The 20,830-nt window shown below is 40.6% G+C and overlaps 1 protein-coding gene across 3 annotated transcripts; it reads right to left on the reverse strand.

Annotated features, from left to right (window-relative positions):
• Positions 1-1,587: 1,587 nt before the first annotated feature.
• On the reverse strand, positions 1,588-9,944 carry LOC121770928 (protein SPA1-RELATED 2-like). Of its 3 annotated transcripts, XM_042167700.1 has the most exons (9): positions 9,840-9,941; positions 9,670-9,723; positions 6,283-7,761; positions 5,525-5,682; positions 4,595-5,399; positions 4,058-4,204; positions 3,019-3,336; positions 2,871-2,930; positions 1,588-2,337 (listed from the first exon to the last, which is right to left on the reverse strand). In XM_042167700.1, the coding sequence occupies exons 3-9, from the start codon at positions 7,729-7,731 to the stop codon at positions 2,146-2,148; spliced, it is 3,129 nt and encodes a 1,042-aa protein (XP_042023634.1). In that variant the 5' UTR covers positions 7,732-7,761; positions 9,670-9,723; positions 9,840-9,941; the 3' UTR covers positions 1,588-2,145. The 3 variants fall into 3 exon arrangements, with proteins under 3 accessions (XP_042023634.1, XP_042023635.1, XP_042023636.1); XM_042167701.1 differs by lacking the exon at positions 9,840-9,941 and having other exon boundaries at positions 9,670-9,800; XM_042167702.1 differs by lacking the exons at positions 1,588-2,337; positions 2,871-2,930 and having other exon boundaries at positions 3,178-3,328; positions 9,840-9,944.
• Positions 9,945-20,830: the final 10,886 nt, after the last annotated feature.

The raw sequence follows: 20,830 nt of genomic DNA on the forward strand, positions 1-20,830 counted from the left end.
ATTTTAAAGTTGCCAGCAGCAAGTAGTAGTACTCCTCCACAATCCAAGTTTTATAACTGAATTCATAATTAATTATTTTGATTAAGTTAATAATTCATAATTAGAGAATTTAATAACTAGTGATTACGAACTAGATTTCATAACTAGCTAGAGTATAAGAGTTCACAAATATATTAAGTTTTAATCCTAAAAAAATGTTAGAGAATGTTTCAATGTATATCAATATAATGTTCTTTCGAGTATTTTTCAATGTAAATCAATTTGTTTATGTTATGTCATTATAATCACTTAATTAATAAATACTCCGTATTATCTAGAAATTAAGGAACACAAATTATGGAAGGTGGTAGTTGGGAACTTGGGATGATTGCATGCATTAATGTTATGAAAAAGATGGATGTAGAAGATAGCGATGCATTTGAATTTCATAATATTGTGTTCGATCTATTTACTGATCAACCCTTCTACTTTTATTTTATCAAATGGGCGATCACTAAGATTGATTGCCCCTAGGAAATTATTTACCTATTTTAATGCTTATTATATTAGGGATGTGATTAAATGTAAAATATTGTATAATTTAGATATGGACCGAAAGAAAATATCAACAGATGATAAAATAATAGCAATAAAAATGTCAACACAATGTAAACGATTGATGCCGTGTTGAAATTGTGTTGACATTGTATTGAAATTGTGTTGACATCAAAATCTTGAAATTTTACACTGTATTAAGACGTTGTGTTGAAACTGTGTTAAAAGTTTTAGAATTTATATAATATATGAGTTTGCATTTTATCACTATCCTATTATATTATATATATATCAATACTAGTCTTGAGCCTATTACTATTATTGTTGTTTCGATCAATAATTTGTAAATATTGTTATAGAATTAAAATGATTGTAAAGGATTGGGGGAATCTAAGGGTAGGTCAAAATTATCATTCTATATAGAAAATTCGGTATAAACAAAAAGCATATCTTACCATACATATTTTTGGCATACCGATTTTTCGGTACAACCAATTTTAATATTGATACCTACACCGTCGTTTTGATATACTGTGCCAACATTCTGTATACCGGAACAACCAATTTTAATATTGATACCTGCACCGCTGTTTTGATATGTTGTACCGAAATTCTGTATACCAGAATTTTATGGCATGTCGAATTTCGGTATGATATACCGCAATGCCGTTATACCATTATATAATACTTATATTATAAATACATTTAATTACTATATGTATAAATTATGGTATGCACCAAAATTTCAATACCGTGATATATGAAATTGATATTGATATCGATATCATACTGAAATCTTGCTGTAAATTATCATAACGTAACAAAAATTATGATATACGAATCAATGCAATACCCTCCTTTTACATGGTTAAAATTAGTAAAATTTGAATAACTTTTTGTCAAACAAATAAATTAAGCTACATAAGCAGACTCCAAAAGGAGGAATGTGGTATGCAAGTAAAAGAAAGAAGAATCCACTAGTTTTAGTGTAGTTTATATCCCACTCATTACATAATCCATATGAATACGAATACGAATACGAATACGAATACGAATACGAATACGAATACGAATACGAATACGAATAGAATAGAGTAGTAGTACAATTTGGTAAAAAGCTAAACCTTGAGCACTAATTATACAAACACCCAATATACAAAGAATGCCGCTCAACACGCAGCCTCATTAACACAGATTTATGGTTCCACTATATATCAACAATAAAAATCAACTGTGCAGAAATATGGGCAGTTGCTTCTAATGATGGGCATCTGGTATTTCGCCTACTTCTGCAAGAATCTAAGAATACGCCACCCGGCTATGGTAGTTAGGGACATGCATGTCTCCCACCTTCGTTCCTCACCAAACTACTCTTGACAAACCCCGTATCAAGCCTAGCTTCCAGCGCTTGACAAACGGCAGGCATCGAGGCAAGGAAGGTAAAAAGCTCCACTTTCTTCCAAAGCGAAACTCCATGATCAAGCTTTGTTTCCAGCATAGTGTGGAAGCAACAAAACAAGCAACCAGAAGTAGTGCAGGATGCTTTAGTGATGGGCAGATATGATATTTGGTATGGCACAGCTTGTAATGGGAGAAAATACTTATATATGTCTAAACCAACTGTAGGAGTTTGATACACCCAGTTGAATTAGCAGCAACAACCATATTTGACTTTGGTCTCCAGCAAACACTTGAAACGAACTGTCCATTATCATCTTCTGTCTCCTTACCAGTCATGGGATCAATGGAGCCAAATTTGTGGGCAGAAATTGGCATGGGGAGAGATTTATAGTAAGCAAATACCTGCAGAAATGAGCTCATAAGTTAGCACATCTGCAACCATATCACCAAGCATAGCATTCTAGACAGTTCTATGAAAAATCCCTCTTTGTGGAATAAATGGTAAAAGGAAATCTGGAATAACAAATACATGATCACAAGCCGGAACAGAAAACATGCATAAGCAAAGTCACTTGTACATTACATTGACTAAAATGGTTTATCCTGAGCCAGGTATAATAAAAACAGGACCAACAATTTACAATATCTGTACTACAGTTATAACATAAATGCCAAACCCTCAGCGTTGATCATAAATATCTCTCTCTCTCTCTCTCTGGTATGGAACAGTATAAAGCAACGGGCAACAACTATTTGAAAAAAAGGTGATCCCATTACTACTGAATGAAGCTGCAGTTATATGCTTATCTTCTCAATTCTCATAGAGCACATATTTTCATGCTAACTCGTTTACATGATTTTAATATGGTTTCAGAACCCACCACTATGCATTCATAACAAAAGCAAGAGAGAAATGAGTTAGAAGTGTGAAGCACCTCATTTGTCTCGGAACCACATGTTATATAACCATCATTCACTGATAGGCCAACAAAGTTCTGTGAAGCAGAAGAACTAAGTTTAGTTAGAAAGTTTCTGACAATATCAAGAAAAATGCCTCCATTTAGGGGCTGAGCAGCAACTAACCTTCTCATTAGCATGCCCTCTGAGACTTGAAATACAAGCATCCCTTGACAAACTATTGGAACTTGTCTTCTTTAAATCCCAAATCTTCAGTGTGTTGTCAGTAGATGCAGAAACAATTGTTCCTGAATCCAAGAATTTTGCATAGCTTACAGTTTTCTCATGGCCCGCCAACACACACCAAGGTACTGAAACATTGCGAAGATCATAGCAATATGTCTTATAGTCAGCAGAGCTGAAGGCCAGTAAATGGGAGGAGTGAGGTGAGAACTGAACACAGCAAACATTTGCATGGCTCCTAATTGTGCACAAACTATTTCGCTGCAAAGGGTATAGATCAGTATAATAAAACAGAAAACTACGAAAGAAACTAAACAACAAAACTTCTTATTGACTATAAAAATATTTTGGCCACAGTAAATGTCCAAGACCAACCAGCTCCACAGAAAGTGTTAAGAACTGAAGCAGAGTGAATTCAGCTAGAGAGAATCAAGAATCAGAATACTCAGGAGCTATGCACACAAGAGCTACTGCTTGTGGTTATATGGGGAATATTTGGCAACATAAAGAATGAATTGAATGTCACAGGATTTACTCCATTGCAATCAACATATGTTCATGTAAAAGAACACGAAATGTTATACTCCCTCCGTCCCTGAAAAATATGAATTGATTGGGCACGGGTTTTAATGCATAATCGGTAAAGTATGAGAGATGTAGAGAGAAGATAGTGAAAGTAGTGTTAGTGGAGAGTGGGGTGTACATTATTAGTAGTGTAATTGGATTTCCAAAATTAGAAAATTCATATTTTTTAGGGACAAACTAAAAAGGAAATAGTTCATACTTTCCAGGGATGGAGGGAGTAAGTGTTATCAGGAATGTCATTCTCTCCAACTTCCAACACATCCCCAACATAAGAGTTGAACTTAAATACCATGAAAAAGAACCATTGGGTAGAGAGATAATATGAGTGTTGTGGAGTAAAGCAATCAGAAGACTTAGCATAAGATACACAACAAAAGCAAAGAAAAGGGATGCATACATCGTTTATGCTCCATATTTTCACCAAACGATCATCACTTCCACTGGCTAGTTTCGTAGGATCAACACGAGAGAAGTCAACAGACCAAGCCCTTTGACTATGCTCAACGAACTCAGAAAACCCTTGACCAGTTGACGCATCCCATAACTACAGCCATTGTGTGTAATGTTAGGTAAGCATCTCAGAGACAGTACTAAATACAAATAAGAATAATGTGTGTTTAAAATAACAAGAGATGTTCAGAATTATATCTGATAATAAGATTAACATCTGGATATATGTAACTCCACAAACATACACGTCCATGCAACATTCTCATTCTGACAAGCTACGGAAACATGCACATGAATGCAGTAGTGCGGGGGACTCAAACAATCTTCCTTGTGATCTAGATCACTCTTACTCCAAGTCCGAGACATTAAACATTTATAACATAATTTGAAATTTAAAGATAACTCAAATTAGTAGTAACAAGCTAACCTATGTACTTCAAATTTATTTTCATCAATGATAGAAGAATGAGCAAAGAATACGGACCTTGATTATGCCATCATAATCTGTAGAAGCAAGGAAGTTTCTGATATAGCTGTTCCAGCAAATGCAACTAAGCTTTGACTTATTTGATATCTCAACAACTGGATAATGAATATCGACTGAATCATCAAAGAGAGCTTTATATTCGAAAATTTTTATCTTCTTTGACACCCCTCCTGTAGCTAAGTAGTCTTCATCACGGTCAAAACTTAAAGAGCAGATCACATTTGCAGAATTATTAAATTCTCCATTCCGCAGTATTCCTCTTACTTTGAATTTTTTGTAGCGAGCATATTTACACAAACCGTCAAAGAAGCCCCCTAGACGATCTTCAGTCTTGTTCTCTCCCTTTCCCAGAGTGCACCTCATTTCACGACTTCTCAGGAGTTCTACATCCCTATCAGTGGCAGAATCACTTTCTGCAAGCTGATAGTTTGATCTCATAGAAAAGTAAGCATGTTCGAGTTGCCTGATATTACTCATTAACCTAGTTTCTGCATCATTTGTAGCCTTTAAATATGGATCTACGCTTGCACTGCTCCCACATGCAGCAGCAGGTGACTTCTGAAGCAAAGAAGATAGAACCAATGACTTTCTAGGTTTGCGTTTCTCAATCTCTTGAATATCAGCTTCAATGCACTGTATTTGTTCTGATAGACTGAGTGCATACTTTTCTTTTTGCTCGGTTAATGTTGCAAGGAAGTACAATAACAAATCTGATTCCTCATCTTCTTCATGAATAGATGATAACAACTCACCTCGAGGTAGTTCTTGAGTACCACTTAGAAATTCAAACTGCAAAATTTCTCTGAAATTCAACAATAACAACACTGTTACTGAAACTGACATCATATAGAATCCAGTCACAGAAAAGGTTCCATGCTTGTGGGAATTATCCAAATATATATTTATTCCAAGAATGAAATCAAATACCTGGTTGTGGGGCGTGATGAAGGCTCAGGGTGAAGTAACCAAAGGCAAAACCCAGCTTCCTTAGGATTCTCTGAAAGAAAGTTGGGAGGGAGAATCCTATGACGTAAATCAAGCATGGCAGCAGCATGAGATCTTCCAGAATCAAATGAGCCAAGTAACTGACAGTACCACCATATTAATGTTAAAAGAATAAACTCAGACAAATAGCTTACCAGGAAAGAAACAAGACAGTAATGCTTCCACTTTAATGTTACATGCAAGCCATGGAGATACAATGGATAGCATTTACCAGGTGAAGAGCAATCCATGACATTAAAATTTTCTATACTTCATACTATATCAAAGTGTGGCAAGATATGGCAATTTCTATAAGCAGTTTGTTCAATGCTCCTTCCAATTCTTAAATTACACCAGGGTGGGAATAAAGAAAACACTGTCAAGTATTTAAAAATCCAAAAATATTAAGTATCAACCTGAGTTTTTAGATTCAGTCGAAATAAAACATTAGTAATCCTCTGAAAACATATTCTTAAAACTGTCAGCTTTAAAGTTATAGATGTCAGACATCTGAGTTTAGAGTAAGATCTTCAGGGAATCATATATATTAAGATGCATACACTTTAATGGGGAAATAATTAGGTCTGTAAAGTATGTCATGCTTATAAATTGTGGCAATCAGATACAATAGTTTCTCTCATTCAACCAGAGTACAGAACTGTGTAGAAAAGATAGAAAGTTGTGCATGAGCATTCACAAACCTCAAATAGAAGAATTCCCAGGCAGTATATGTTTGATGCAAAGGTACAGCCTTTCTCAGTGAACTGCTCTGGGCTTGTATACCACTTCTCTTCCAACATAAAATTTGCAGAGGACCGCAATGCATGTAATGAACTAGGCACATTATGGCCAAACTGTTTGCTGTAGTTCTTAGTTTCTGCTATAGGACCCTGTTCCTTGTGTACATCATTGCTAGGATCCTTGGAAACATTGTTGGTCGCAAATCTAGTGCCAGACCTTGATGGAAACTGGGGCCACCTTTGGATAGTGTTCAATTTATCACCTGATCTCTGCTTCTTCACACATTGGTTCTCAATAGACATCAACCTTTGATTTATTGGCCTCTTATCGTTACGATTAAGACTAGATTGGTAATTGTCTTGATCTGTAATATTATCTGTGACCCCTGCACGTACAGAAGATCCTAGATACATGACCAGATTTGCCCCTGACAATTTGAAGGCAGAAGGCCTTAAATCTTGAAGCGAAGATCCTTGAGCGTGTGAAAAATCAACAAGATCCAGAACCTGCCTAAATATATTCAGTTTTTCAACTTTATTTGCTTTCTTTCCATCAGCTTCCAGCCATTCTCTTAAAGTTAATCCATCAATATTGGCTCTGTCTGAAAGAGATGAAACAGGCTTTCCAGAACAACCTAATGGTGCGGCAGTATTTGTTGAACCAGCAATGCCACACTTCGGATGAACCAGGTCCCCAGACACAGTACCAGATCCTCTGCAGGCATGTGTTTTATGTATTACTCCTTTGTCTCTCAATGTACTTTTAATGAAGTACTCCGAAAAACCAGATTTAGACAAGATCTTTGTCCTAATGCCTCCAGGAGAATTTAACGTATGGCCTGGAATACCATTATCATTGTTCATTAGTTGATTTTCCAAAAGATTATTACGACTGGAGTCTGACGGTGGCTGACTTTGATCTAGTAATCCAGGAAAGAAATTGTTATCCTCATCCTCCCAGGCACTCGAGGTTGCCTGACCTTTTCCTTTGTACCCACTCTGTCCATGAAGGTTGCTGATTCCTGATCTGCCACCTATTTGATACAAATTCTGCCAGTGGTTTTTTTTAGTTTGTGTTCGATCTCTATTGTTTGAACTACCCACAACGGTCAATGTTTCCCCATCATAATTTCTCAGCGTCAACTCTTCAACCATTACCCCAGCATCATCCATACAGCGTGGACTGGCACTCGCATGTTCAGAAGAACCAATTCTGTCCATGTCTTTTGCATTCAGTATAACTGAATATCGATTTCTTGCCATATGAGCATAATCATCAACACCAGGTGTAACCATTTCTGACTGCAGCATGTCAGAGCTTCCGGGTGTTATTGAGAACTCATTCTCTTTATGCCGGATATGTGTACCATCAACCGGTTCGGGCATCTCATCACCAATTGTTTGATCCATACTCTCGCAATTGGACAGCACTGGGTTGTGCTGAAACAGTCGCAGTATGAGGGAAGAAAACATACTTATTAGACAGAGTCATATAGATATTTTGTTAAGGAAAAAGCAAAGATGTACTCCCAGTTATAAGAAATTAAATCAATACAAGATTGCTATTCTCAGTGTGATCGAAGCCGTCAAACCTTAAACAGCTAATGCCACCTAAGTTTTCATAGCTAAATCAAAACAGAACCCACTCTAGTAGTTTAACCAGTGTTGTTAGGGTCGCGGGGCGCACCGGGTCGATGGGGTGAAAATTCGGGTCGCGGGTCGACGAGTCGACGGGGTCGAGAGACCCACAAAGCTAGGTTAATTTTTTTGCCTTTTAATATTAAATAAAATAAATATATTGCTCTAATGTTTATAATATATCAAAAAATATAAATGTAGACGCAATTCATGTGAATAGAGATAAAATGGAAAATAGAAATGATCAAAATATCAAAACAATTCATAAGTCATAACACAATAAATAATTGAAACCATTGTCTGAAAATATCAAAACAAAGGAATATATGAAGGGTGGCAGAAACAAATCTTTGAATTGTTTATTTGTTTAGGAGTGAAGAGGCCGAATTCTAAAGTGTAGAAAGTAGGTTTGAAAAGTTTGATGTGGTGCATGCATATATATAGAGAATTGTAATTGAGAGAGTCAGAAAACATGTGAGAGATTTGAGAAAATCAGAGATAGCATGTGTTTAGGGCGACCCAGGCGACTCACTCGACCCGGGCGACCCACTCGACCCAGCCGACCCAGCGGTGACCCTGTATCTCGATCGACCCACCCATGTTGGGGCGGTGATGGTCTCGACCCAGGCGACCCGGGCGACCCGAGCGACCCGAACGACATTTTGACAACACTGAGTTTAACACATACATAAGGTGATACAGGATAATATCTTCATATTACTTATCTTTTCTAAAGTATCCTGGATATGATTGGAGCAACTGAAAGCAAATAATAAACTCCAGTCACTAGATAGATGAACCATCAAAATAATTATGCATACTATTCTGAATCTAAGAGTATACTACAAGACCAAATCCACAAGAAGCTATCAACCAACTCAACCCAATAGCAAAACCCTAATGTTAACTAGCAATAGTCCAGAAGGCAAGTAGAAGTATGACAAGAACAATGAATAAAATGGAGTAACTGACAAAGAAAAGAATGCAAGGAGCAAAGGACAGTCCTCAGTGAATAAAATGGAGTCTCCAGATTACTCGGGGTGGTGCTGGAGTAATTGGATCTTGGAGATTACATGCACTTTTGATCTTGTAACATGCAGAAGTTAGTGACAAATAGGCCTTAATTGATATTATCTGGTGTAAGATTAACCAAAATAATCAATCTCTAGGGATTGCTTTTAACTTCCCAAAATTAAAAGTGCTACGATACTGGCTACTCCTTTACATTTTTACTTTTAGGTAACCAAGTCTACAAACATGATAAACCAATTGAATCTTTAACTGGCAAACAAAAGTTCATCATAGCACACTAAGGAATAAGGATCGGAAACAGTCATTTTAAATGCAAACTAACTGTACGAAACTATGAATACATGATGGGAGCCAGAAGTGATGCACACAAACTAATTAACAAACGAAACTAAAATCTAATAAAAAAAGCAATGCGAAATCGTCAAAATCCCATGCATCATAGCAAAATGCATAGTATCAAGCGACTCCTACCAATGAAGTGTCGATCAAACCTAAAATCAACACAAAAAGGGGTACCTAATGGAAACAAAATCTAGAAGTAAATTCCAGTTACGAGCACAAGGAGTCAGCAATCAGAGCAGAGCTACCCCAAAACTTTCAATCCGTAACGGCAAAACACAAGCGAATTCAAACAAAAAAGTTCAAAACCTAACAAAAATTGAGGATGAATTCACATACCTGAAACAGTTTGACGGGAGAGAGAATAAAAAAGGCGACAATCAAAAGCAAAAGCTGCACAGCAAACGCAAAAGGGGAAAATTGTGAGCCATAGAATAAAAAAGCCCTAATAATTAATAAAGAGAAGAGATTTAGAGATAGAACGGAGTCAAGATATATATAGTACTTACCTGAAATGGCAGAAGGAATATCCCTTCTCAACTGTGAAATGCCACACTCACGCACATTAATCTGCTTACTTTGTACTTAATCTCAGATTAAGGTTGTCTGATCACTAATCCCTTTTTTAATTACTGGGAAACTGTTTTAATCTCGAAATTGGGTCTTGCCCATGCGCCCCTTCTATCCAGTCCAATAGAAATAAAGTTAAATATTTTTTGTGTGAAGAGGATAAGATCAATGTATTTTTAATGAAGAAAGATCAATTATTAACTCTCGATTTATGTAAACATATAAAGTACCAACATAATTATATTGTGTAACTCGTTTTTAAATAAACGTGCATACCGTATCAAGTTAAGCCATGACAAATATTGTCAATATTTGAGTTGAAATCTATTTTGTCAATATAACCTGAAGTTACTAATTGGGTGGTTAAGTTGATGAGGGGACAAATTACTTGTAGTGTAAGATTAATGGATATATAAGTATAATTAGTGGTACTGAATCATCCACGTCCATTATAGTAATTAAATACTATTAGTATGGACTAATTTATGGTCAATTCACGTGGCCTTTTGTGGGGCAATACGAACTCGCTCACTGATTGGTTGGTTTTCTGCCACGTCATCTAGCAGGTGTACCCTTGGAAATTTAAAATTATCTTTGTTTCTAAAGTTACTGTTATTTTTGTATTTTCTGTTACGTTCTACGTTTCCCAATAATAACAATAATTTTAAGAAGTGGCTTAGAATTTTTTTGGGATATCGATTCCACTGATGATTGTGTTTCCAACGGGAAAGATAGTACTAGTATTACAAATTGAGTTTTATTCGGACGTTGTACTTATAAGGCCATCCACAATAGGAATAGCCCAGCAATAACTCAGCCATAGCCTAGCCACTGCCACATCATCAGCACTAAAAATTCTCATGCCACATCATCAAAACAAGCAAATAGCCAAGCAATAGCCCAGCCATAGCCTAGCCACATAATATCCACATCACTATTAATTTAAAAAATGAAATGAAATAATTAACAATCACACAATATACGAAATTTAATTTACGAGACATATACGGGAAAAGTTAAATAATAATATTAAAATTTTAAAAAGTACAATATTTTTAAAAAATACATTAATTTAAAAAAAAATACAATAATAAAAAGGAGTGCCAATTCACTCCTCGTCTCCGTCGTCGCCGCCTCCGTCGTTGTCGCCACCATCGCCGCCGCCACCACCGCCGCCGCCGCCGCCGGTCTCCCTCCGTGCCACCTCCAAATCCTCCTGCATGCTCATGAGCAATGTTTGAAGCAAACTCTTCTCCACGGGGTCCACCGCCGCCCGCCATTCGGCCATCGTCTTGACCATCTGAGAGCGCGTTTGTTGACGCGCGAAGAATTTGAGATCCGCTGTGGATTGGCCAAGGGGGGATGCCGACTGGACCTCCTGTGAACCCCCGGCGACCCCCCATCGCCTCCCGTTGAGCCCTCCTGTGCCCAACCGGGCGAGTACGGCGAGCAAACGAACGAGGGGTCGGGACCTCCTGGGCCGTCTCTGGGAGGTCGTGGGAACCACCGCTACTGCCGCTGAAATCACCGGAATAGTTCAACCGTTGCTTCTTCGGCCAGCCAGAGTCGACACCTACTCGGAACTTTTCGGAGTCGTTCAGCACACGATAGCAGTTCCGGTAGGTGAATTCCATGTACACCCCCTTCAGGGGGAAGGCTTTCTCCGCTATCCTCCTACAGTCGTCCTCCGTTTGGCCACTGCTCATCATGCGGAGGGCGTTGGTGTACAAGCCCGAAAATCGGGAGACCGCACCCCTGATTCGGTCCCACCCCTTCCGGCAATCCTCCCCATTGCGTGGCCTCCCCTCCGGGCAAAACCTCTGGTAGGCTGCTGCTATCTTGCCCCACAAGTTGACGATCCTCTGGTTGTTCGAAACGAGAGGATCGTCGCAAACACTCACCCACGCCTTGGACAACGCGACGTTCTCCGCGTCAGTCCACCTCCTCCGTACCGCATTGTCGTCCTCACCCGGCTGCGAGGACTCGCCGACCCTTTTCCCCTTGCCTTTCTTCTTTGGGGCGCCCCGACCCCGCCCTGCGCCCCCCGTTTGAACGGGAGCATCCGGAACACCGGAAAGATCTATCCCCAAGTCATCGAAGGAGAAAGTGTCAAACTGGGCCGGAGGCGCAACCTCCATTGGCGTCGATGTGTGCGACGAATCAGTCGAAAAATCAAAACTGGGGCGATAGACGTCCCCCGGCGTCCCCTGCGTCGCCGGTACCCCCCCGGCATCATCTGCATCCCGGGTGCCCACCCCGGCATCTGGACACTGGGTGCCCACCCCGACATCGCCGGAAACGCCCCCGGCGGACTCCCCCTCGCTGGTATCCCGGGCATCATCTGCTGCCACGGGTACATGTTGTAGTATGGGTGCATCTGACTCGGGTGCATCTGACTCCATCCACCTCCCACGGGGATCGGGGGAGTTTGAGATCCGCTACTCCGTGAAGTAGGCTCGTTGTTGAGATCCATTTACCGTTATTGATCTTGTACAGAAATTTAGATAGAGAGAGTACTCGTTAATACAAGTGGTGCGAATGAAAATGACGGGCAAGTCGCGTATATATAGTGTTTCGGAAAAAAAAAATTAAAAATTCGCACTAGGCGGTGCGCTAGGCGATCCGGACGCTGCAATAGCGCCTAGCGGATCGCCTAGCGCCGCGGAACCGCCGAGCGCTAGGCGGTTTATTTTCGCAAAATCCGCTAGGCGGCTGCAATAGATCGCCTAGCGCACCGCCTAGCGCCGGCGCTCGGCTAGGCAGTGCGCTAGGCGCTATTGTGGATGCTCTAACAAATGTGGTTATAGAAAATGGGTGTAATGGCAATGTGTGTGCGATTTCTACCTAGTCATGCAATTACATTTTATTGGAATCGTCAATTTGGCTTATAATCGTCTATGGTACGAATATCAACAACATTGCATACATACAAGAAAACCATACATGCGTAACTACAAGTCAAGCCCCAATACAGAACAGCGTAGTCACAGACACAAGAAAGAGAAAAGCAGCCACGACAACTAACCTTTTGTGCTCCTTACTTTGCTTTGACATGTCGCAACAAGGTTGTTCATATGCTCATCCGAGATCAAATCATCATCTGAATCTGTAGAATCCACACAATCCAGGGTACGAGGCTGTTGAAGAGCATCAACTCTTTCTTCAACTCTGCTGGGTAGACTACTGCGAGATGGTGTAGCAGATGAGCTTAACTTCCTCCTCTTAGTAGTACTCAGAAGAGAATCCTCACTGCTGTCTGTTCTGTCCTCCTTATTTCTTTTCCCAGATGACGAGTCAGGAACAGAGGTTTCATTATCGCTGCCACTGTCGCTATCATCTATCACAATCACAATGTTTCCAGCAGCATGAGATGGAGGCACAGGCGCACCTCACCACCTGATTGCATTACCCTTGAGTGTGAACCTGCAAGCACATTGCACGTTTACACTTCATCACAAACCAGACCGATGCTTCATCATGATCATCACAGAGTAGATAGTTTCTTTTTGTGCCCGGAAAATTTATGAACTCATATCCGAGGTGAATGAGAAAGAACTGCAAGAATATGAAGACATGCCACAGGAAACATGTGTTTTACCCTTTATAATGAACAAATCAGCATATCAGATAAGAAATTTTCATGACAGTGTAACAAGTTGACATTTTGGTTTTAAAGAGGTGATGAGTTAAACAGATTAAAACCAAACCAGATTAGCATTGTGGTTTTATTAAGATGAAAATAGAATAAAGAAAAAGCTTTTGGTGCTTCATCATGAATTTATCTATAGAAATAGAACTTTGAAGAGGAAAATAAGGAAATAATAAGAGTAAGTACTGAATATATTTGTGTTAAGACTTTTAATTCGTCAGAGAAAGGCAAAGTTCATAACAAAGCCTTTAAAAGAAATCGAAATGCTCGGCACACTATGGAAATTCTAACCTCAGCATCAAGTAAGCCCTATGCAGAGGTTTCAGGAGAAAGAATGAAGAATTTTCAACACAAGTAAAATAATAAAAAATGAATGAATGCCAGTGATACAACCAAATCTTCAACAAATAATGAGAACTGGTAGCATATAAATTAATATGCCTCGTACGAGTACCTATGGTCTAAGATAGTTTGTTGATTCTATGACTTTATATGTCAACAAGGTAAGAGGAAGGGACAAATTGGTCATATTGATCCCATGCGTATCATTTACTAACTTATGCAATAAAATCAGTCTAAATATAAGTACTGTTATTAGATTATGCCTTCAAGAAGTAAAATTTAGTTCGGCAGACAATAAATAACATGATGAGTAGTTTTCCTTCCTTTCTTCAAATTGCTTTTCTTGTTTTAGCCATCTTTTTTTCAATAATACTAGTATTTTAATATCCTTTTGAACTTCCCACTATTTTGCTAGTTATTAACCTAGCAGCCAATCTCAGCAGCCAAAGGTTTCAATAAAAAACAGAATGACATACAACACCCTTTATAACACTAGATATTTAACAAGCTCTACTACATAAAACAACTGGGGAAACGGATTCACCTTGATAAGCAAACTAGTTTATGTTTCTTTATTTACTTAGAGGTGCAGATATAGTTTCTTCAATGCACAACAATATAGAAAGATTTATCATAAAATCAAGAGAACATAATCTACTACTCTGCTTATATCCTAATCAATCAAGTTAGTCATAACCATATCCCGATCACATTCCCACTTCATCAAAATCAGTCACCACTACCATAATATGAATCATCAGTCCCTCCAAATACCAATCATGCTAAAAATCCACATTGTAAATCTTCAACAAAAACCAAAACTAAGTAAACAAATTAAGGGATTTCGTTTACCAGAAACTGCAGGAGCTTCACGTAACACAATAGCCATATCTTCTTCTTCGCCAGTCGGCAAAATTGCCTTCCCTTCAGCCTAAGCAGCAAGACCGTCAAGATCTTCCACATCCACACTGAACAAGTTGGCAAGGGTTCTCTCCAGCTTCGAAATCCTCGGATCTAAATCATTTTCATAGAATCCAACTGCCTTGTCAGACTTCATCTTCTTCACTCTCAGCTCTTCAATGGTCTGAAGAGCCTCAGCATTTTTGCGCTTCAATTCCTGCGCAACACGATAAGCCTCAACCTCCTTTACCGTTAACTCCTCAATGGCTTTAGTTGCCGAGAGCTTCTCAGGTCTCAATTCCTCAATCTCCTTCCCCATTTACGAGCTCTACCGAAATATGTCAAACCTGCCCAAATCAGGGGAGCCAAATCGGGAGCCATTAAGGAGAATTGATGTCAAATTGATACAAAATTGATATGGTACTATTGTATTAGAATAGAATTATTTTGTACCTTAAATACCTTGTATCACTCCTTATATAAAGGGGCAGCACTATTGTATCAATAATAAGCCAATACAGAATATAAGTAATATTCTCCCAATTCCAAACGTGTTCTAATATGTTCAACCCTTCTAACCCTCTCGATTACCATCGTTGAGATGGTATCAAAGCAGGTTTGCTTGGGATTGAGACTCAGAAAAGCTTCATCATCGTCTCGAATACCTTCCCCGGCCTTTTAATACCTGCAAAACATATCCAGAAACAATGTCAGATTCCGGATCTGAGACCCCAAAAAACACCAGCCAACCAATAACCCTCTCAGCCGAACAGTTCGCTGAGTTCATGAGACTAAGCATGTCCCAGAAAACCCACAACCCACAGCCCTCATCCGTTGAATCCCTGGGCGAAGTACGTCTAGCCGAAAAACTCAACGGTGATAACTACCCCCTGTGGGCGAAGCTAATGAAGCGGGGAATCCGGGGGAAAGGTCTGGCCTCTCACATAGAAGGAGTTACAGATCCTCCTCCCCCAGCAGATCTGCACTACAACAGATGGCAACAGCTGGATGACAGCTGCTTCAACTGGATCATAAGCAACATTGACGCCAGCCTCATAAACGAGGTCTCTCAATACGAAACAACATTCGACTTATGGGATAGTCTAGCCACAACATATGGAAGTGGCGCCGATCAGTTCCAGATAAGACCTGCACAGACAGGCATATAGCATCAAACAAGGAGATTTAACCCTAGAAAATCTATGGCAGAAGCTTCAGGATCTCTGGATATCCATCGACACCAGGGACCCAAATCCAATGGACACCCCATCAAGCATCGAGAAATACAATCAACATATACAGAGGCACAGGTTGTACCAGTTTATTTGGGCATTAGACGACAACAAATACAACAAAGTCAAGAGGGAAATCCTCAACATGGATCCAATACCGTCAGCAATGAAGGCGTATGGATTAGTAAGACGGGAATCTGTCAATGAGAAACTCCTTACCCCAGATACCGGTGTCGGCATCGGACTTGCAGTGTTCGACCGAAATCGAGCACACACACCACAGTACAATCAACCTCCGAGAAATCCCACCAATCCAAAAGAAGAGGACAAGAGCAAACTCGTATGTAGCCATTGTGGAGGGAAGAAACATACCAAGGATACATGCTTCCACCTACATGGATTCCCAGAGTGGTGGGAAGAGATGAAACGAGCAAGACAAGCTCGGAATGCAAACCGAAACGGTGGAGGCAGAGGAGACGTGCAAGCTTCTGCGGCCGTTGCTCTTGAACGCGCCACCTTCACCGAGAACCCGGCGGACGGCAGCGGAGGCAGCGACGGAGTCAACGCGAGCATCGCAGGTGGCAGCGAGCCTCGAACCGAAGCAAACCCACCAATTGCATCGGTGGCCATAGCAAGGACGTGGTCGAAAGGTAACTCATCCCGTTTCGAAAGCCCCGCCGACAGGAACGGCGAGGAGAGGGTCGACGGGAAAGCTAGGGTTCCCACAGACCAAAAGGGGGAGGCGGCTAGGGTATCTCCTATCCGAAAACCCTATTTACCAAATCAACTTCCAATATCCACAATTCCACCCCAAAACCATCCGAAATTCCAAATCCAACCCCATCCTACAACTATCTCCCAAAATACACCCCACATATTTCCTAAATACCAGACTGACCCCCATCAGAAACCTACCTCCCAAAATTCGCCCCTTAACTTCCGTAAATACCAATTTCCACCCCAAACTTCGACTAAAATTCAAACTGACCCCCCAGCTGCCAAAACCTTGCAAATTAACCCTCAACCATCAGTCCTCGTCCAATATCAGCCAAACATATCGTGTCATAACTCCTTTGACGCATTAGCCTGCTCCTCCACTGTGAATGTGATAACCCAACCATACTGATAATCCAATGCATGTTTTAGAAGCTGGAATGAAGAAAGAATGCGCTGAAGCTCATCTCAAGCTTAGACGTTCAGGAGCCGTCCGATTCATCGCGGATGGGGAGATTAAGTCGTGGTCGTCCGATCTAACTAGCCGTTGGATCTTAGCTTTAAATAGTAGTTAGAGTTAGTTAGCTTCAGTTTTTAATTCTCTTTCGTTGTAGCTGATTTCCCTTTCGATTCAATAATATTTCTTCTTCCGATTCGTCGTGTTAGTTCAATTCAAGCTCACGCACACACACACGCCTTCATCTTAACAAATTGGCACCATCTGTGGGAATATTTTCTCATCGTCGTCGAGTTGAATTGATTTCAAGGAAACGGATCCGCGAAGAAGCATGGGTTCCAGATTCGAAGCAGAAAAATTTACAGGCAAGAATGACTTCGCCCTCTGGAGGATGAAGATGAGGGCGATGTTGATTCAACAAGGCCTGGCGTCGGCACTCACGGTCGAAGAAAAGGATGGGAAAGGAAAGGAAGTCTTGGATGAAAAGGCAACCGCCAAGAAGGCTGAGACTGAGGCTAAGGCACATAGTGCGATTGTGCTTAGCCTCGGTGATAAAGTGCTACGTGAAGTCGCGAAAGAGAAGATGGCGGTTGATGTCCTATCGAAGCTCGAGGATCTCTACTTAACAAAATCCCTTGCAAACCGGCTATTCATGAAGAGGCATCTGTATTCTTATAAATTCTTGGAAGGCAAAGGAATCTTGGAGCAGTTGGAAGATTTCAACAAGGCGGTGGATGATCTTGAGAACATTGATGTCTCAATTGGAGATGAAGACAAAGCCATTTTATTGCTCAATGCCTTGCCGCAAGCATTTGATCAGTTTCGGGATGCATTCTTGTATGGCCATGATAGAACGATCACACTTCTGGAAGTTCAGACGGCCTTGAGGGCAAAGGAACTTCAGAAAAGTGAGTTGAAAACTGCAGATCCGACTGCTGAGAGTCTCAACATCAAAAGGTTCAGAGGCAAGAAACCTTTCAAGAAACCCTATGAAAACTTCAAGGGTTCTCCGGCTGTTCAAAAGGAGACTCGGTCTTGCCATTGGTGCAAGAAGCCCGACCACTTGAAGAGAGACTGCCATGCTTGGAAAAGAAAGCAAGAGGCCGAGGGAAAGGCTGTCAATTCGGCCGAGGCAATGGAAGATGAAGAAGTCCATGAGGTACTGAATGTTCTAGATGGTGAGGTTTCTGGGACTTGGATCATGGATTCAGGCTGTAGTTTCCTTATTTGCCCCAATCTTGAGTGGTTTGATGATATTGATGTTGCTACTGGATCTGTTGTTCTTGGTAATAACCAAGTTTGCTATGTGAAAGGGGTTGGATCAGTCAAGTTGAGAGGTAAAAATGGTGCAGTGGTAACCTTGAGTGGGGTGAGATATATTCCAGATGTGAAGAGGAACTTGATCTCACTCGGATTTCTGGAAAGAAGGGGATGTTCTTTTGCTTGTGAGGATGGCCGAATGAAGGTATGTAGAGGTGGAAAGGTGTTGATGATGGCTGAGAGAAGAGGGAGCTTATATTATCTGACTGCTGTTATTTGTAGTAAGGGAAGTGCTGAGCTCCACAATGTTGCATCAATCACCTTGAGTCAGTGGCACACTAGGCTCGGGCATCCATCTGCTGGGACTGTAAAGAAGCTAATTCAGAAAGGAATCTTGCATTGTAATGATGATGAAGATGCTGCAGTTCCTTGTGCAGAATGTGTACTAGGCAAGGCCAAGAAGCTGCCATACCCGAGAGGTAAACACACTTCTTCAAAGCCTCTAGATTATGCACATAGTGATTTGTGGGGGCCGGCACAAGAGAAATCCATAGGTGGGGGTAGATATTATATGTCTATTATTGATGACTACTCCAGAAAATTGTGGTTGTTCATATTGAAAGAAAAGTCTGAGGCCTTCATGAAGTTCAAGAGTTGGTGTACTGAGGTGGAGGTAGAAAAAGGAGTATGTTTGAAGTATTTAAGGACTGATAATGGTCTTGAATACTTGTCCAAAGAGTTTGATGATTTTTGTAAACTCAAAGGCATTAAACGGCATAGGACCGTGCCAATGAATCCCCAACAAAATGGGGTGGCAGAGAGGGCCAATAGGACCATCTTGGAGAGGGTGAGATGCATGCTTCTTGCTGCGGGGATGGGGAAAAGATTCTGGGCAGAGGCTGCATCTACGGCTGTGAAGCTTATGAATAAGTGCCTCTCATCCTCTATTGATGGTGACACACCAGATTTTAGGTGGTATGGAAGTTATGGAGGGTATTCGGAGCTAAGGACTTTTGGATGCAAAGCCTTTGCTCATGTGAAGCAGGGAAAGTTGGAGCCTCGGGCGTTGAAGTGTGTTATGCTGGGCTATCAGCCTGGGGTTAATGGCTATAGGCTATGGTGTGTGGAGCCTGGTAATGCCAAGATTATAATCAGCCGAGATGTGACTTTCTGGGAGCAGGAACTACCCTTCAAGAAATCTGCAGAGATTGCTGCAAATGATGTTCAAAAGGAGAAATCCACTTCTGCAATTGAGGTGGAGCATGAATCCCAGTCAGAAGTGTATACTGATGAACCAAGTGATCCAGCATTTAGTGAGCAGGTTCCTCATCATCCTCACTCTGAAGTAGACAATCTGAGAGGCTGGGAGCTAGCAAGGGATAGAACCAGGAGACAAACCAAGAGACCAGCAAGGTATTCAGATGCTGAATTCCTTTTCTTTGCTCTGATAGTGGCAGAAGAAGTTGAGTATTCAGAGCTCAACTCCTATAGTGAAGCTATGCAAGGGAAAGAATGGGAAAAGTGGATGCAAGCAATGATTGAAGAAATTGAATCCTTGTTAAAAAATGGTACCTGGGTGCTAGTTGATAAGCCGGATGGAAGAAGGATTGTCAGTTGTAAATGGATCTTTAAGAAAAAAATTGAAGCTTCTCCAACTGAAGGAATAAGGTTCAAGGCCCGCTTGGTGGCCAGAGGGTTTACACAGGAACATGGTGTAGACTTTGATGAAGTATTCAGTCCAGTGGTGAAACATGCTTCAATAAGGATTTTGTTGGCCATTGTTGCTAGGAGAGGCTGGGAATTAGAGCAACTCGATGTGAAAACGGCCTTCTTACATGGTGATCTCAAGGAAACCATCTATATGCAGCAGCCTGAGGACTTTATTAGGCCTGAGGATAAGGGGAAAGTTTGTCTCTTAAAGAAGAGCATTTATGGGTTGAAGCAAGCTTCTAGACAGTGGCATAGAAAATTTGATGAACACATGGTGAAGGCTGGCTTTGTGAGCTCCAAGTTTGATGAATGTGTATATATTAAGAATGAAGGTGGAGCTGCAGTGGCATATTTACTTCTCTATGTCGATGATATGCTACTGGCTGGAGCTTGCAAGAAGGAGATCCAGAGAGTCAAGAATGATCTGAAATCTGCCTTTGAAATGAAAGACTTGGGCTCTGCAAAAAGGATTCTGGGAATGACAATTGTTAGAGACAAAGAAAGAAGGATAATATGGTTGACTTAGAGTGATTACATCTTGAGATTGCTGAAGAAGTTTGGACTGGATAATGTGAAGAAAGTATCAGTTCCAATGGGCCAACATTATAAGCTATCAGTGGAGCAGAAACCAAAAACTGATGCAGAGATATCTGACATGGAGAAGAT

This window comes from Salvia splendens, chromosome 16, assembly GCF_004379255.2.
Source record: "Salvia splendens isolate huo1 chromosome 16, SspV2, whole genome shotgun sequence".
NCBI classification, from domain to species: domain Eukaryota; kingdom Viridiplantae; phylum Streptophyta; class Magnoliopsida; order Lamiales; family Lamiaceae; genus Salvia; species Salvia splendens.

Bases quoted from the DNA above. Each gene is read 5' to 3' on its own strand.
- LOC121770928 (XM_042167700.1), bottom strand. From the start codon at position 7,731: ATGGATCAAACAATTGGTGATGAGATGCCCGAACCGGTTGATGGTACA. The intron at 5,400-5,524 runs GTATTTGATTTC...GTTGAATTTCAG, and splicing joins TCATCACGCCCCACAACCAG to AGAAATTTTGCAGTTTGAAT. The intron at 4,205-4,594 runs GTCCGTATTCTT...CAATGGCTGTAG, and splicing joins ATTATGATGGCATAATCAAG to TTATGGGATGCGTCAACTGG.